The sequence below is a fragment of the Galendromus occidentalis genome, unplaced genomic scaffold (assembly GCF_000255335.2).
Source record: "Galendromus occidentalis unplaced genomic scaffold, Mocc_1.1 scf7180000077478, whole genome shotgun sequence".
In the NCBI taxonomy this organism is placed as follows: Eukaryota; Metazoa; Arthropoda; class Arachnida; order Mesostigmata; family Phytoseiidae; genus Galendromus; species Galendromus occidentalis.
This window is the reverse complement of record NW_003805466.1, coordinates 387,734-403,405: the sequence shown is the minus strand read 5'-3', so window position 1 is coordinate 403,405 and position 15,672 is coordinate 387,734. Positions and strand designations below refer to the sequence as shown.

General features: G+C 50.6%; 3 protein-coding genes across 3 annotated transcripts; 1 reads left to right on the top strand and 2 right to left on the bottom strand.

Annotated features, from left to right (window-relative positions):
* Positions 1-1,732: 1,732 nt before the first annotated feature.
* LOC100902893 (uncharacterized) lies at positions 1,733-4,344 on the bottom strand. The gene is made up of 9 exons (XM_029112002.1): positions 4,259-4,344; positions 3,956-4,079; positions 3,742-3,847; positions 3,514-3,641; positions 3,236-3,422; positions 2,908-3,065; positions 2,608-2,803; positions 2,285-2,445; positions 1,733-2,158 (listed from the first exon to the last, which is right to left on the bottom strand). The coding sequence occupies exons 1-9, from the start codon at positions 4,334-4,336 to the stop codon at positions 1,899-1,901; spliced, it is 1,398 nt and encodes a 465-aa protein (XP_028967835.1). The 5' UTR covers positions 4,337-4,344; the 3' UTR covers positions 1,733-1,898.
* Positions 4,345-4,831: 487 nt separating this feature from the next.
* LOC100902744 (SH2 domain-containing protein 3C) lies at positions 4,832-6,743 on the top strand. The gene is made up of 2 exons (XM_003745188.2): positions 4,832-4,990; positions 5,350-6,743. Exon 2 carries the CDS (start codon positions 5,352-5,354, stop codon positions 6,741-6,743), a length of 1,392 nt encoding a protein of 463 aa, XP_003745236.1. The 5' UTR covers positions 4,832-4,990; positions 5,350-5,351.
* Positions 6,744-10,890: 4,147 nt separating this feature from the next.
* On the bottom strand, positions 10,891-14,800 carry LOC100900739 (protein SEC13 homolog). The gene is made up of 8 exons (XM_003745173.1): positions 14,662-14,800; positions 14,328-14,372; positions 14,022-14,137; positions 13,579-13,867; positions 13,250-13,398; positions 11,434-11,614; positions 11,221-11,339; positions 10,891-11,063 (listed from the first exon to the last, which is right to left on the bottom strand). Exons 1-8 carry the CDS (start codon positions 14,662-14,664, stop codon positions 10,988-10,990), a joined length of 978 nt encoding a protein of 325 aa, XP_003745221.1. The 5' UTR covers positions 14,665-14,800; the 3' UTR covers positions 10,891-10,987.
* Positions 14,801-15,672: the final 872 nt, after the last annotated feature.

The following is a 15,672-nucleotide window of genomic DNA, read 5'->3' as shown; positions in this document are numbered from 1 at the left end:
TCAGAGCTGGATTTCTCCATTTTTTCAGCCTTCTCAAATTCTTTGTTCAGATATCCGACATTCGCGATTCTTCTAACAGCCTACGCGAGAGGAGCCATCCTACCCGCAGCCGGCTCAAGCAAGAGCAACCCAACGTTCGGATACATCCGAGATCGAAACAGCGCTGGATCGTTAGATCCAGTTCATGTCGAAGGATTTCATCGATTGGTATCTCGTCCATGACAGTGCTGTAGGGGACGGGGAGCGAGTACGAGCAGGGGATGGGATAAGGCACACGGGGAGTGAAGGAACGATGCTGGAGAGGCCGAGCCAGAACGAGCCGGCGCTGCCTGAGCTCAATGAATGCGAGGTGAACCGACTATGACGACACACGAGGCCAGATGTCGCGTGCGACACCCCACCACTAGAAAGGCTCGCCGCTGGCACCACACGAAATCTCTCCCCCTCCTTCCCCTGATGATGCGTTAGACTTTCGAACCAGATCCGGTGCCCGATGACACAAACGAAGCAATCAATACCCGAGCGTATGAAATTCTCGTTTTGTGTTTGGAAAATTCTTATGGGAGGACCAATGAATCAGGGAGTCTCTGGGCCTCCAGAAGAGCTCTGAGGATCATGAAAAATTCTCGATTCTCCCCTCCACCGTTGAATGATCGGAAGATCCACCGCTTCGTGAGTATCGGTTTTGTGGCGCTCAGCGTGATAGAAAGCCCCCTCGAAGATCTGAGGTTATGATAATGACGTTGATGCTGCTCTGAAGACTCTGAGAATGCGAACAAGTTACGATCAGCCTGAGTTAGAAACGTGGACTACCATCCAGCAAGTCCGTGGTGTCGACGGTTGAGCTCCCCAACCCGAACGCCTTCATCAGAGCGCGACGCCTGAGGCCATCTGAGTAAACCTGCGATTGCGTTGACCGCTTTCAGCTTCGGGAAACGTTTCTTTTGTCTGATTACGCGCATGCCTTCCATAGGATGCCGTAAACTGCATGGCCTCAGCGTTCTTCCCCAGATTACCATGCAGCTTCGGATTTGGAGGATCAGGGTATTTTTCTCCTCATCCCTAATGCAATCATCTTGCTGATTATTTCCAGGGAAGTAATCGCTGATTATCTCCAGGGGAGAGGGAATCCGCATCCACCAGCAAAGTGTGCTTGTGACGAAGCACCGTTTATTAATTCATCGCGCGAATCCATCCCAAGGTCATCTTCCCGGATTCGTTCACCTCGTGGTTTGAAAGCCTGAGATCTGACGATCATCTATTCCAGTGTGATATAGTGAATTCGGTCATGTGCACACCTGCTGCTAAAATGCCCGCGGTTCCAGCGGTTGTCAAGCCTAAAGGATTGCTTTGTCGACTTAAAACAGCTATTGAATACAGCAGGTACGTCACTGAGAATCCAACGGAAGTGACGGACGAAAACAGGCCGGAAACAGTGGGGAACGAATACTTGTCGAGGATCGGGACGAGGATCCCGAGCGCGAAAGCCATGTAGGCTGTTGAAGCGAGTAGAACCACGGATTGTCCTCCGCCCGCCACGCAGCAGGATACGAGGATGGAGAATGACAGTATCAGTTGGAGAATCCACATGACCCTACTGGCGTTCCACGTAGTCATTTTCACAGGTTTCGAATCCACCGTGGTAGTGATCATGGTGCTTCCGTGCTTCGTTGTCGAGCTGCTTCCTCCCTGTCAAATGAGAATCACCACAATAGAATATCCCGTATATATCCGCAATTCCACTTTATTGTGCGTATTTGTATTCCGGCGAATTCCTCCGCCAATCTCAGCATCAGAATCACCAGCAGACCAGAACCTCGATGGCTCGAACACCACAGTTCTACAGATCTATTCCAGACTGCGTCGAAAATCGGCGGGAGGACTCGGTGTGAAAACTGTCAGCTTGCAGCTGCTCCTGGGATCTTCGCAGATTTAGCGAGTCGAATCTTCTTTCGGAAATTGAAGACATAGCCCAGGATGTCCTGCATCGCTCGATCTTTCAGACTGACTGCAAGACCATCGACCAGTTTCGCCAGATAAGCCGTAAACTCTTCTTGAGGTTTCCTCGAAGTGGGTTCGAGTTGAATCACCGATGGGAGCCCGAAACCGTCGTTCCTTTCTTCATCATCGGGCTCGTTCGCGCGTCTTTCTTTCTTTTCTGGAAATCAGACGATTCTGTGACCAAATGCGCGTGCATTCCAACTGAATTGTTCAATATTCCCGGGAGGTAGGATCAAGGAGCGGGATCGAGGGTCACCCTCTCGGAGCAAAGACCTGAACTCACTTTTGGCAATTTGACTCGGAGTGAGCGGAACCTCAGAGGGCAGGGGGTCCTCCCGTAGTACAGCGTGCAGCTCATTGAACATGGGACAGTGAGGCCATCGGGAAGTCTCGTCTTTGCATAAGAGCATCGCACGCTGATATTTGATGCGCAGGAAGCGAAACCTGTTCCGGAAAATCGCCAAGGAGTGATTGGACAAATCATTACCACCGGAAATAAACTTACCAACATTGGGTAGGATGTTTTCCGTTAGAGAGAAATCGGGGTAATTCCCCCACGCTGGATCACAGCGGTTTCTGATTTCGGATCTTATCCACCTCACGCACCTTGAATAACAATGGGATCCACTCATTGCGAAGCTCGGAATATCCTGGCGGATCAATCGCGCGATCCTCTCCCAGGACATGAGCGTCAAGTTCGGATTTTTCTGCCGCTTGCGGAAGTTCCCGTAATGGTTCAACAAACTCTTCGTGTCTTGGGGTCTCCACACCATTCGAGATTCCCTTGACAATTTTTGAACATCTGAGTGAATTTTGAGCTCTGTTAGAATATTCTACTCAATCTCCTCTGTATATCGGTATATCGTCATTTGTCTACGACGACGCGAACACCCGATTTCGATTCACCTCTCGCTGTGACGGCATATTCATCAATCGGATCCTTGGAGAGAATGGTCCTTATCTGCTCGAACAAGGGATGTGCTTTTTTGAATTGTTCCTCGTCAACTCCTGCCGCTCCGAAGTCCTTCTCCGCTCGACGATATCCTCTCATCAGGACTTTCCACCTGTGGAGTTTGGATATAGAACTCCCTGCTCGGAACCTTCCGGAAATCAAGTCTGTCGAGAGTCTCGAGATTCATGAATCGGATTCCGGTTGTGAAGTCATCCTTTCTAGTCTAGACGATTCATCGGAACCCTTTCCGTAGCTCGTTAAAATAATGATTCGAAAACTCACTTGTTCTCGCAGTGGAAGCCTTGCAATTGCAGTCCCGTGATTCTATTGACTTTTTGAGCAATTTCCCCCCACAATCTTTTCCTCACGAGCCCCTTGGTAAGAAACTTCGGTCTTTCCTTTTCGTAGAGTTCCAATAATACCTTGACGTGTGATTCACTCCAATCGAGAACAAGTTTCGTATGTCCAGCTAGGGGTAAAGCAACTCGTAGTGGAATTGATTCGTAGTTGCCCTGATTAGGGCAATCGGTATCGTACATCAAAAAAAATTCTGCGCTTACGACTGTTCTCCTCCGGCGAAGCGACTTGCTCGCGATATTCGCCCTCGGCTCTGCTCGTATCTGTCGAGCCGTCTACAGGTTCACGAGGCAAGCTACCGACCGGCCCCGGAGACGGTTGGAAAATTATCCTAGGAAGGTAGATTGTGCGAGTGCGATATCTCGATCGGCGATTAGCGCAATGGTTCATTTCTAAAGATTCAGATCATCGGGCTCAGATCGTCGGAATACCTTGCACCGGTCGGGACGGCCTCAGTCGACTGCAAGCCTGGAGCAGCCATCGGGACCAGCGGGCCAGGGTGGCTCACGACAGTTATGAGTTGGTTTCGACTCGGATCTGCAGGGTCAGATCGTTGCAGTTAGAGTGCTCTGAACTTATCAAGTGGAGTAGGCGCTTCGCGGAGGTTCAGAACTCAGAGCGACCCCGTCAAACGTCTCGGCTCACCTGGAGAAGCTGTCGTGATGGCATCAACACAACTTATTGGCAGTTGCCTGAACTCGCAGGTGTCGGTGTGGCAGATCGGACCGCCCGCTTCGGACGGCACACAAGAACAATTCACGTAGTACATCTGCGACGAAGAAACGATAGTCGTATAGTCATGGTGTTGGGGGTCCGTCGAATTCATCTCTGATCACTGATCAACGAACAGGGATCTGGCTTCAATTAGGCTCTGAGGCTCGAGCAGTCACAGAAATCGGGGTCTAGAGATTCCCATGTTCGCATTCAGGAGAGTTTCCATCAACTTGCCATCCCGTTGAGCAAGGGGGAGAAGCTGGAGCGAAGATTCCTGTCAGATTGATTGGCAGAAGCACCAGCTCTCCCCATGTAGTATACCAGCCAGCTGATTCAGCGATCGGAGCCGGCAACGCGCGCCATGCGTCCCCCTCTCCCACCTATGCGATGGATGAACGCATCGCCTCTGTGTGACATGAGCTCGTTTGAACCGAACTAGGAAAAACTTCCGAAACCGCAATTCTCTCCGCGAGAGAGCGGTAGTTTGTGATCACATGGGTTCGTGATCATAGGTTGTGCTCGAGACTTTTCCCGGTCCTGATCCTCTTGCTCTCGCAGACCGCTGATTAAGCTGCCGCGGATTCGACGCTGTCAATCGATCACGGAAGCTAGGAATTGCTGCCGATTCATTCTTCAACTGTTCCCGTCGGTTGATTGGGAACCACGCAGAGAGTCGAGAGACGCACCGTTCTTCGAGACGACCATCGACATACTAATACGACGAAGCAGAATCGGATGGATTGCGATCAGCAAAATCATTTCGATCTCTCCACATTCCTCTTTTTCCTCGCGCACCTTTTCTATTTTGAAAACAAGGGAAGGAAAATTCGCCGTGGTCGCAGGGAGGTTTCCAATTTTTCCCATCGAGCACAATGAACAGGGGAACAAACGTGGTTCCCACAGCGAGCAGATCCCCATAGGAGCTGATGGAGCATCTGTCTGCGATGTGACCGGCTTCAAGTTACGGTAAGTTCAGATGCCTGAGGCGCTCGGATGACTCAGACAGCGTGAGCCCAGCGCTTTCACTCCATGGTGACGGGTGATGGTCCACTGACAGGCACAGTGCAGTGAGAGTGCACGAGCGGTGAATTGCTTCTGAATGATTGCGCGATCGCAAATTGAGATCGCTTAGGCTTCGGAGACGGTAATTTGCTCAGTTGCTCGCTACGGGATGGATCCTCCGGGAATGGTCTCAACGCGGGTGTGTCTCGAAAATTTTCGGGAGGGCCTCTAAATCCTTCTCTCCGTTATCGATACGCGCAAGATTGTCAAGCCTTGACGGACATGTGGAGATGGCTCGTATCTGATCTGTGTCTTTGTTACAGGAATGCAGCTGAGTCTAGAGGAAGAGTTGCGGCTCCCGTCATCGGATCTTCGGAGCCACGGTTGGTATCATGGGCCCATACCGCGGTCCGTCGCGGAAACGCTCCTCACCACCGACGGACAGTTCTTGGTGCGCGATTGTCTCTCCCAAGTGAACGACTACGTTTTGTCTTGCCACCATTCCGGAACGAAGCTCCACTTCATCATAAATCGCGTGTATATCCTGCCAAATACCCTTTATGAGAGGGTACAGTTCCAGTTGGAGGACGATCTATTCGACACGATTGCCGATTTGGTCACGTTTTACGTTGGCAATAAGCAACCGATCACTCTGCGCTCCGGAGCTCACATCTCGAAACCGGTCCTCAGGAAGGTTAGCCTGAGTGTCCACATCGAGGCCCCACCTCCGCCGAAACCCGAACGGAACTACAGCTCCACTCAGATCAAGGAACGACGGATACTTCGCAAGGAATATTCAAAAACCCCTTTCAAGGCGGTCGATGAGTCGTCGGGCGAAGTGACCTTCGGTTCCGTAGAGTTCAGCAATAATGGGATGAACGAGTGCCTACTCCGAAAAGTCCAAAATGAGCTCAGAGACAATGGTGCGAGGGTGCTCGCACGGAGTCTGACCCTTGTGCATGTGCGGCTGCTCCAGCTGGATACGAAGACTGAAGGAGCTCTCGGAGCTCAGAGCTGCCTTGAAATTCTGTCTTTGCCTCACGGGGAAAAATTGAGGAGACACCTCTTCGACAGAGCCGAGTACCTAAAACTGCTGGTGATCGCCTCGATCGCGGTCGAGGACAACCAGGAGATCGCTCTCGAGATTCTCACAAAATGGATCCAGATCGCTGCAGAGGTGAAATCAGCTTTCGGAGACCTCTTCGGGTTCCAGTGTCTGATGAGAGGTCTCATGTCGCCAATCGTGACGTCAATGAAGAAATTATGGTTCGACTTGAGACAGAAAAACACCAATCTGGCGCTACTCTTCGAAACGAAATTACGCCAGGAGATCTCCGCGCTTCTCGACCACTGCGATAGTATGGCTCCGAATACGTGTGTACCGAATGTTTATTTCTACGTTAGTCTGCTGGTTCAATTGAGTCAACGCTTAGAACGCATTCAAATCGACAAGATGGGACCTGATTCGGGCCTAGGAAGTATTTTGTGTCACCTTGAACTCCTGCGGTCACTCATCAGCCAGACGGAGCGTTTTAGAAAAAATGCGCAAAGCGTCCTGACTTCGGTCACGTCACTTGACAGGAGTTTTGCCTTCTTCGAGACGGCGGATTTGATCGCTCTCTTTAACACCGAAGATTACAAAAACTTCAACGATTCAGAGAAGAAACAGAGTCTTACACAGACTATGGACTGCCTTTCTCGAAGGCTCCTGAACTGATGCGAGGTCGAGAATCTTCTTCTGTTCTTCGACAAGTTCCTACAGAAATCGGCAGGAGTACCTACGCTCAAGGCTATTTTGCTATCAATCATTCTCGGAATGAATTTTGCCAGCAGGGGATCGCAGCTCTATAAGGAAGGATACGCCGTACCTGCTAGAAATATCGTAGGTGCAGTCAACGGAAAAACACATTCGAGCATATTTCTACTCAGGGTGACCTTTATTGTGACCTTGACCATTTCTCAAACTCTAGTCAGGGGGCGGACGACCGTGCAATAACTGACAGGGTGAGACACTCGCTTCTCTCTAGTCTCTGTGGATAATAAGCTTATGTACAATTGAAGATCTACTCCTTTTGTGGATCTACAGAGCCGCGTGACGAGTCCCGGAGAATCCCCAAAATTATAGTCCTCGGAAGCGATGTATGAGAAGTATGAAGCTCGTGGAGGCCCGAGATTTACATACGTTATCCACCTGAATTCAGCCCGAGTGATCGGATCGCCCATCGCTCCAGACCTAGTTGCCCGAGACCAGAGATTGTCCCCATGAATATGAATTCCTCTGTGTCCCCATAAGATTCGATCGACAGTCATATATTCGGCAATTCACACTACCGCCTTAGGCAGCGAGTATATGGCCCGAATTTCGACGAAGAAATCATCGAAGAACTCGAGTTCGACGAGTGTCGCAGAAACGTGTCGGATGAGACCCAGTTCTGCTCAGGGGAGCAGTTTGGAAGTGGTTGGGGACCTAATCGTGTGTGTTTTCGAGGAGAATCTGGAAGTCAATAAAACTGTACCTAGGTTTGAAAGATTCTTGGCTTCTACCTTGCTCGCGCTCGGATCTTCTCCTGGCCGAAGAACCGTTGCGGGGTTGAGGAATGCGGGGACATCATCGAGGGGATCGAGCGGACCCCGTGTGAGAGGGAAGTCGAAATTCTCAACCATTAGTCTAAGGTATAGAGCAGTGGTTCCCGACCTTCCTTACTTGAGAAGTACCACGGAACACCTGGGCTCGATACCTCACGTGATTATCCTATGGTACTTTTTATCTCGCCCCAAAGGCTTCGACTGGCGTCCTGTAGAGCATGAGAGGTGCCTTGGAACACCGGGTAATGATTAAATTCCGATGGCATGGAAATTTTTCAGCAGACTGATCGGTTTCTCGCGGAACACTAGGATTCGAGACCAAACGAAGAAGAGAATAGACTCGCGAGAGTTCGGCAATGCCAGGAAGACTGCCACGAAATATTGAAAAACAACGAGTTCGACGACTGCTGAGGAGGAGCCGCTCCTGATCGAGGACCCGTCGCGATGACTTCCTTGACAACAATGGGGCAACAGAACGAAGCTCCTAAATTGAACTGGCGTTTCGGGCTGCTACTCGTCTTGTTCTTGAGCGCATTGGCGGTGTACTTGATAGACATCGCTGTTTTCTTCAGCTATCTGGACATCGATCCTAGCCCCAAGATCTTCCTCGAGCATGCCTACGGTACCTCGGTTTTGAACTACTTCTACTTATTGTTCGCGACGATCGTGGATCCTGACACTGTTGTTCGAGCCCTCTTCAGTTGTACGGTCAACTGGGCAGCGATATTACTTTCGCTGCTGAAAATGTTCCCGATCCTTGCCTCGGAGAAGACTCCGAGTCTCTACGATCGAGCGGTGATAATTCTTTGTGGTGCCCAGATCGTTTCAGCGCTCGCTTATATGTACGCCAATGGTCAGCAGGAGAGGATGTTCCGACAGAGACGTTTAAACAAGAACAATGTCAATGCCGATCGAAACTCTTTACGACCGAAACTTCCTCAATGATGCATTCATCAGAAGTTCCCCTGGATTCCCTCTGAGCGAGACTCTTAAGGCTGGTGCGAGGAGTCCTCACATTCCAGTCACGAAGAGTGCGACTGGCCCGAGGCTCAGCGGCGTGGATATCTTCATTACGAGGAAGTGCCGAGCTGTATCCGTTAGCTCAGAGGAACACAAGATGACCGCGAATGAAAACGCTGTAAATAGAATTTGTCGGGCTGGGAGCACAGCGTGACTCTTCTAATGATGTCTCAACGCCTTCCGCGTCCATCTCATACGACTCAGTTCCCCACGGCGCCCTTCCCATCACTTTGAATGGCGATGGGTTATCGTCCATGGGGTTGAGCCTCTTTCCATGAGAGCCATTCCAAACAGGCGCCTACCGCAGGGTTGCCACTCCTGTCGTCGGATCGAAATTCGACGGAAAATCTTCGAATCCCGTGAGGATTAAATCAATATGGTCGGTGTATCAGCAGCATTCCTTCGAGATGGAGACGAGGAATAGGATCATCGGTCGGAACGCTCTCGTCATTTTCAGTACGTGCATAGTCGCCAGGCAAATGATATTCGCGAAAACTGCTCGAATGTCTGCATACAATCGGGGGTCTGCGCGCGCCGATCCGTTCTGAATCGGTTCTCGAGCTACCTTTGAAGCCGCGCCGCGATTCACCGCTCCCTGAAGTCCGCACTCCGGACTCTCCGGCTGCCATCCTCCGGTTTCTCCGGAAGCCTCCGCTCGCTGTCCCGCATCTTCTTGTCCGGCCAATCCTCGAACGCCTCCGAACATCTCTCGAATACCTTCGAACGTCTTTCGAACATCGATGATTCCATTTGCCAACGGAGGATTCGAATTCCATCTTCAAAGTCTTCCAGACGCGCTTTGTCAGGAGAGTCGCCCCGCGCGGACACTATCTCGCTCAAATGCGCGACTGGGATTTCCGTTAGAAGATAGCGAGGAATGATCCGCCTATCACCCCTTCGCCGGTTCGGAATACGGAACGACAGTCATGTCGCTGCCAATAGAGATTGCTTGTCAATCCGATCCGTTGTCTCCAGGCTAATAGTTCGACACGAAGATTCCGTCTATCAATAAAGTTGTCGCGAAGATCTCGCCGGTCAGGCTGACGGATCTCCGCGATTCAGGTCCATTCCTTTTCAAGATTCCCGCTGGGTTCGGGATGCGCCGATTGCGCATTCGCATCAATCCATGGTAGCTGATTTCGAATGCCAGGATAACCGTTGCTACCTGCATTTGTATCGTGAAATGAATTCTCAATTCACGAGTAGAATCCTAGCTGATGCTCGAATATGTACCTCGCACTGACTGAGTTCTCCTGCAATTTCGTTCCTCACTGCCGATGCTGTATGTGACCAGATTCGGTCAGCACTCGCAGAAAATCCGAGAAGCGTCTTCAGAGCAAGCAACTCTTCTCTCATTGACCGCGTTTATCGGGGTCACGGTACGCCGAAACTTCTTCCGATTGTTTCGATTCGTAAGATAAGCCAGATTCGTCTCCTCCTCGATGATGAAGTCGTCGACGTTCTGCCCAGCGAAGATCGTGAGCTCACTCTCAAGAGGTATTTAGGAAAAGTCCCTTAAATCGCGAATTTTCAGTGGTCACCTAGAAAAAAGTTCCGAAGAGTCCGTGCGGTCCTCGGCCGAGAACCGCGTCTACCACAAGAATGTCGGCTTAAGGCGTCGGAGCGAGAATCCACGGAATCCCCCTCGGTGTCGATGTCGTAGAGAGTTCTCGCAACGTCGCGAACTTCGCTATCCGTGGGTAGCAGAATCTCACAATGGGTCTGAGATTGGAAGGAACATTGTCAACGACGAATATCACGCTCACATCTTATTGTCGGAGATTCCGGTAGGAGCCATGCTTTCTGGTAGTCGATGCCAGTAGGTCTCTGGTGAAGAGACATTGATTTTCTCTGACGGTCACAAACATTGAAGCATTGCCATCGTTTATATGGGTCACGTTCGCGAAGTCTCTGAAGAGCTGCTTCAGCTCCGAATCCTTATCGAGGTGCCACGAAGAATTGAGAACGTGGAGGACCAATATATGAGCGTGCATCCTGGCGGAGGGCTGAAGCTCAACCCATTGTGTCCAGAAGGGTGATCCACTTCGACTCTCCAGCTCGACTGAGAGCTTCCTCCATCCAGAAGATTCGTCCCCAGGTGAGCCGATGAATTTTCAAGGCGTTCCCCGACGCTTTCGTACCGCGTTCTACCTACATCGCTCCATGCGATTATTGGATATAATGGCTCCGATAGTATCAATGCGTCGACCCCGAGAAACATTTCTTTCCAGCCGTTGCTAAAAGCACTCAATCATTGCTGAACAATACTCGCTTTTATTGTGGATACTTAAAATAGCTGGGGATGCATAGGAGGGAACGTATGTGATTAACTGCGAAATCAATTCAAAAGTGCTCTCAGAGGGCGCGATCCACCGCGTGTGGAGCGTGCCCCCGGATTTTTCGGCCGCCATCCTCGGAGATGCAGATCCATCTGGAAAGAGCGATGATTGACGGTGGAATTGGGGTCGAGGAGCTAGAGCTCTACAAGCTCAATATCTCGAATAGCAGGGAGACCTTACGATAACCTGGCCGCTATAGCTGGCTAAGAGCAGCTAGGATCGGTGTGTATGACAAAGATATGCACGAACCTGTGGTCTGCGGAACACTTCCATAGACTGATCTTGTTGTCGCCGCCCGATACAGCTAACATATCTCCATTCATCGACCAGCTCACATGCCATATTACGTCATCGAATGTATTTAGAACCTGAATATCCAGAAGTAGCAGAGAGTTAGGAAAATGTGGTAGAACTGAATTTACGGCATGCCAGGAAGGGGGACGGAATCTTATCCGATCATACCTGACCCTTCCAAGTTTTATTTCCGTCGTTCGAAGTCCATATGATAACTCTACGGTCTTGAGAACATGAAGCAATCATCGACGAATTGGAGAATGCTGTGGACGGACACCACGCCACGTCACGAACCCAGTCGAGATGGGCCTCTAGTGTCTGATCATCGACCCATTGTTGCTGTGTATCACTGCACAAATCAAGAAAAAAGTTAATTGGTGATTCCCAGAAGCGGATTCGCGCCCGAGATATTATTCCCTGTGCATTTTTTGATTCCTGATATCAGCTTTCTATCGAAGTTGCTCAGACTCGAATTAGCCCGAACTCGATCAACAAAGAACGCTCGGCCACGTCGACGCAACAATGTACACTCGGATCGATTGATGGCTTTTCATGAATAACTGAACATTATACGGAGCGACTACGCTCTGAGCCATCGAAAGATAGCCGAGCCTGGACTGGGTATCCCGGTCAGCCATAGTGACGAGACCTAATGAGTAACGCACAAGTGGAAACTGAGTTGCGTGATCGTCCACATCCTGAATGTGACCGAACACATAGCGATCGCGGCTAATCTGAACCGTCTCCTGCTTGCTGAATTTTAGCACACCCCAGTCGTGAGGACGTTTACCACACAACAGGGGAAGGTCCAAGGTTCAGTTGTCCTTCAAGTTCCGGCCGTGTCGGCACGAAACTTTCGACAGAACTCGGCGAACCGACCGAATTCGCCACCCGAATGGGACAGGGATCTCAGCGCTCTGATAAGACGGAATTCATTGTTCGCCATCGCTGCACTGGCTCTGGACGCGGCAAGGGAGCAGTACTTCTCCAGTGCTGATATTTTCTTCGTTGAAGACGTATTGCTTTTGAACTGAGCTCACAGAAGTCCAGCCGGCCGTCGATTCGTATTCGAAGACGTGGGTACCTCGCTGATTCTCGTGTATATCGCCACCGCAGCGGCCTGTTGGGTTTTCGTCTACCCGACGAAATCGTTTGGAAGCTTCGTGGCGGTACTCACGGCATTGATCGCCTTGCCTCTGGCGCCCTCGGCCCACATCCCGTGCCGGAGAATCTGTGTGGTTTCAGGGGTGTTTCGGCTGACCTCAATTCTTATCACGGCTCACATAAGCCTCTACATTCTCGATCAAATGATGACTCCGAATCTCATTCACGCCTATAAGAACATCATCGGGGTGCGCGAACACCTGCGGCTGATCCCCGACAGTAAATTGTGGGGCCATAGCCACATCATCGATCCTGTGCAAGATGGACTATTGTACAGGAAGGGGCTAAGATCTGTCCGAACAAGACCGCGCTCTCCATGCTCTGCTTCAGCATCTGAGGAACTCCAATGAAAGGCCGGAAAACAACAAGATCACACTCTACGCCGGCGCCGCCGGGAACCAGAGCGACTTCATCATGGACGAGCAAGCTTCAGCTGCCTATCAGAAGGGAAAACAAGTGCGGGTTTGAAAACCCAATTTCTTAGACATCATTCTCAGTCTGAATAACACGTACGAGACTCTGATGATGAAGAAAGGATGCACGCTCAAGAAGAATTTCTCTGTGATTCTTCGACGGCTCACAGAAAGCGGTCATATCAGAATGTGGCGTCGTTGCGAGATGAAGAGACACAAGTCCCAGATTCGAGCCGAAAAACTGTCTATGGAGACCTTCCGAATTCCTCAGTCGTCATATCAAATTCCAAGTCATTCTGGGATCGATCGTTGCTCTGATCGAGCTAGCAGTTCACGGCTGTCGAACGGAACTCCGGCACGATTTCGGAGACACCCGAGGAGCGGATGACGTGCCATCTGGGTCTCACCTGTATTTCCAGATCTTGACGAGATTGTCGCTGCCTCCCGTGACAAGTCGTATCTGCCTATCTGCCTGCTGATTGTCCTGGTCGCCGTTAAGACCGAAGAGAGAATACGGGGCAGTGTACGGAGCCCAACTGACGCTGTTCACGCCCATCTAGAGAATTTTCAATAGATAAAATAATTTTGTCCTCGTCGAGCTCCGATTCCGCATTCATGCAGGACATTTGCAATATTTTCCGATCGAACTCGACCCTCTCTCTCCATTTCACGATTCGCTCCCGTGGACGAGTGAGCATCGTTCACATGGCTATTATTATTATCCACAGACGTTTACCAAATGTGCTCCTGTGATTTTGTTGACATCCCACGTGGCGCCGTTGTTGCTGCTGCTGAGAATGGTGACAGTCCCGTCGGAGCTGGCGCAAGCCAGCATCAATCCAAACTCGTACGGTGCGAACTGCACAGCGTTGACCGAGCTATCATGATTCTTGAATTCGTGCCATTGCTGCCAAACTCCATTTGTTTCCCGCCAGAGTATGACACGACGGTCGTAGGAACAGGATGCGAGAAGGGGTCCATACATAGGGTGCGCCCATGAGATCTGCCAAACGGGTCCTTCATGTCTGCGAAGGAGAGAATATTGATTAGTCGATTGACTATTCAAGTATACGATCGATTCGGGAATCGACAAAATCAAATTATTATAGTCGTCATCATGATGATAGGGAATCGCAGTGGGAGCTCAATTACGGACAGCGATTCGCGAACGACACTCACCCTCGGAGATCAGCGACCAATTTTTGATTTCCGCTACGGAGATCAAATATCTTCACGCTCATGTCCGAGGAACAAGTCGCCAGACGGACTCCGTAGAAATCCATCTGACAATCATGCTGCAAGAAGTCATCCAACTTTAGAAGGCAAGGGAACGTCGAACGGGTAATCGACTTCGTCTTGGCGGGCGTAGCCGGTGGGGAGTCTTGGCCGTGGACCTTCTCAATATGATCAGAGTTCGGATGCCGGACTAGTCTGCCTCTGGGCGCACACATCCGGCGAGTTTTTTCCGCTGTCTCGAGAACTTACAATCATGTCTTCATGAGTGGTGTCCACCGTGTTCACCACCGTCGTCTGAAAAACACGCACGAAATTTCCATTCAGACTGAGCTCATCTTTTTCAAATCAATATCAAAGATCGAATCTCTCTTTTCCCCATCAAAACTACGCTTAGAGAGAGTCGATGGAAGGAGTCCGACTTTTCTGCCCATCGATGCTAGCATTGTAAGCCCCCAAATAGCTGAAAAGTCGCGTCAATGAAAGAATAGAGCGATGACGTGTAGACCGTGTGAGCCCAGATGTTGCTCGGAACGGGAGCGGTCTCTGAGGCAGAGAGTTGTTTCAACATTTAATAAATACTTGCCATGGCGGTGCAGCTCGAGGCGCGCTCGTACTAGAGTTGTGCAAATAGAAATTCCTGCGATGCTGTTGTCGATTCTGCCAAAATCAAGCTGAACACTCGTCGAGAATAACCAGACAACTACCGGTCGGAACAAAGAGCGCTCATCAGCAGCAGTGAACGTCAACAAACAGAAGAGCTGGAAAGGGTGGGAGAGGGCGTCCGCAAGCGGGATTCATTCGAATTATGGTTGCTTCATGCGCGATTCCGGGCTCTTGAATCACGATAATCAGCCTACGATGGTCTTATGTGTGCCCCAAACGAATCCGGAGCTTTAGTTGTGAGCCTTCGAGGTACTAACCCGATGCCGCTACGTCGATGATGTACTCATGTCAGTAGTGAATAGAGGTCCCCTGAGGTCGGTCGGCTCCAATATTCTATCTATTCTAGTCATTCAACTGATTTCTAGACAAGGTGAGGTCGAAAATGCCGGGTGACATACCGCGTGAGTCAGACGGAGAGAGCGTCACAAGCGATCAGGATCCCACCATGATCTCCCAGACCTTCAGAAGATTGAGGCAATGCCATTGCTTCGAGGAGGGGCATCCATGACTGCGTCGCATGTCGCCCGGGGCGGCCCGGTGGCTTACATATGAGGGAGAGGACGACTTGTCCCTATAGATCTGCATTTCATTGAAAGCCTGAAGAATTGGGTAGGGCATGAAGGCTGCTAATGACGACCTCGAACTCGGCGCTCGGGCCGATGGTTTACCCCAGGAGAGCACGGTCAGCGATCACAGCTGGTCGGCTCTTATCTTTCCAACGCTGAACGCGATAAAGGTCGCGCATTTTCCGCTGCGATTAGCCTACGATGACGATTATCGGCCATCCATTCAATCGACACGTAACGTATTTCCGAGGCTGGAAAGATAACGGAAAGACTCTCGTAGCTGGCCGTATGCATGCGCCCCTGACATTCGGATGAGAGAACATTCCAGAGGAGCGAGCTGGGAGGGAAGCGAGTCATTCCGGCAA

Bases quoted from the DNA above. Each gene is read 5' to 3' on its own strand.
- LOC100902744 (XM_003745188.2), top strand. From the start codon at position 5,352: ATGCAGCTGAGTCTAGAGGAAGAGTTGCGGCTCCCGTCATCGGATCTT.
- LOC100902893 (XM_029112002.1), bottom strand. From the start codon at position 4,336: ATGGGGAGAGCTGGTGCTTCTGCCAATCAATCTGACAGGAATCTTCGC. The intron at 4,080-4,258 runs GCAAGTTGATGG...TCTTCGTCGCAG, and splicing joins CCCCCTTGCTCAACGGGATG to ATGTACTACGTGAATTGTTC. The intron at 2,159-2,284 runs GTGAGTTCAGGT...TCTGATTTCCAG, and splicing joins TCCGAGTCAAATTGCCAAAA to AAAAGAAAGAAAGACGCGCG.
- LOC100900739 (XM_003745173.1), bottom strand. The intron at 13,399-13,578 runs GTAAACGTCTGT...AAAATTCTCTAG, and splicing joins AAATCACAGGAGCACATTTG to ATGGGCGTGAACAGCGTCAG. The intron at 11,340-11,433 runs GTATGATCGGAT...CTGGATATTCAG, and splicing joins ATAAAACTTGGAAGGGTCAG to GTTCTAAATACATTCGATGA.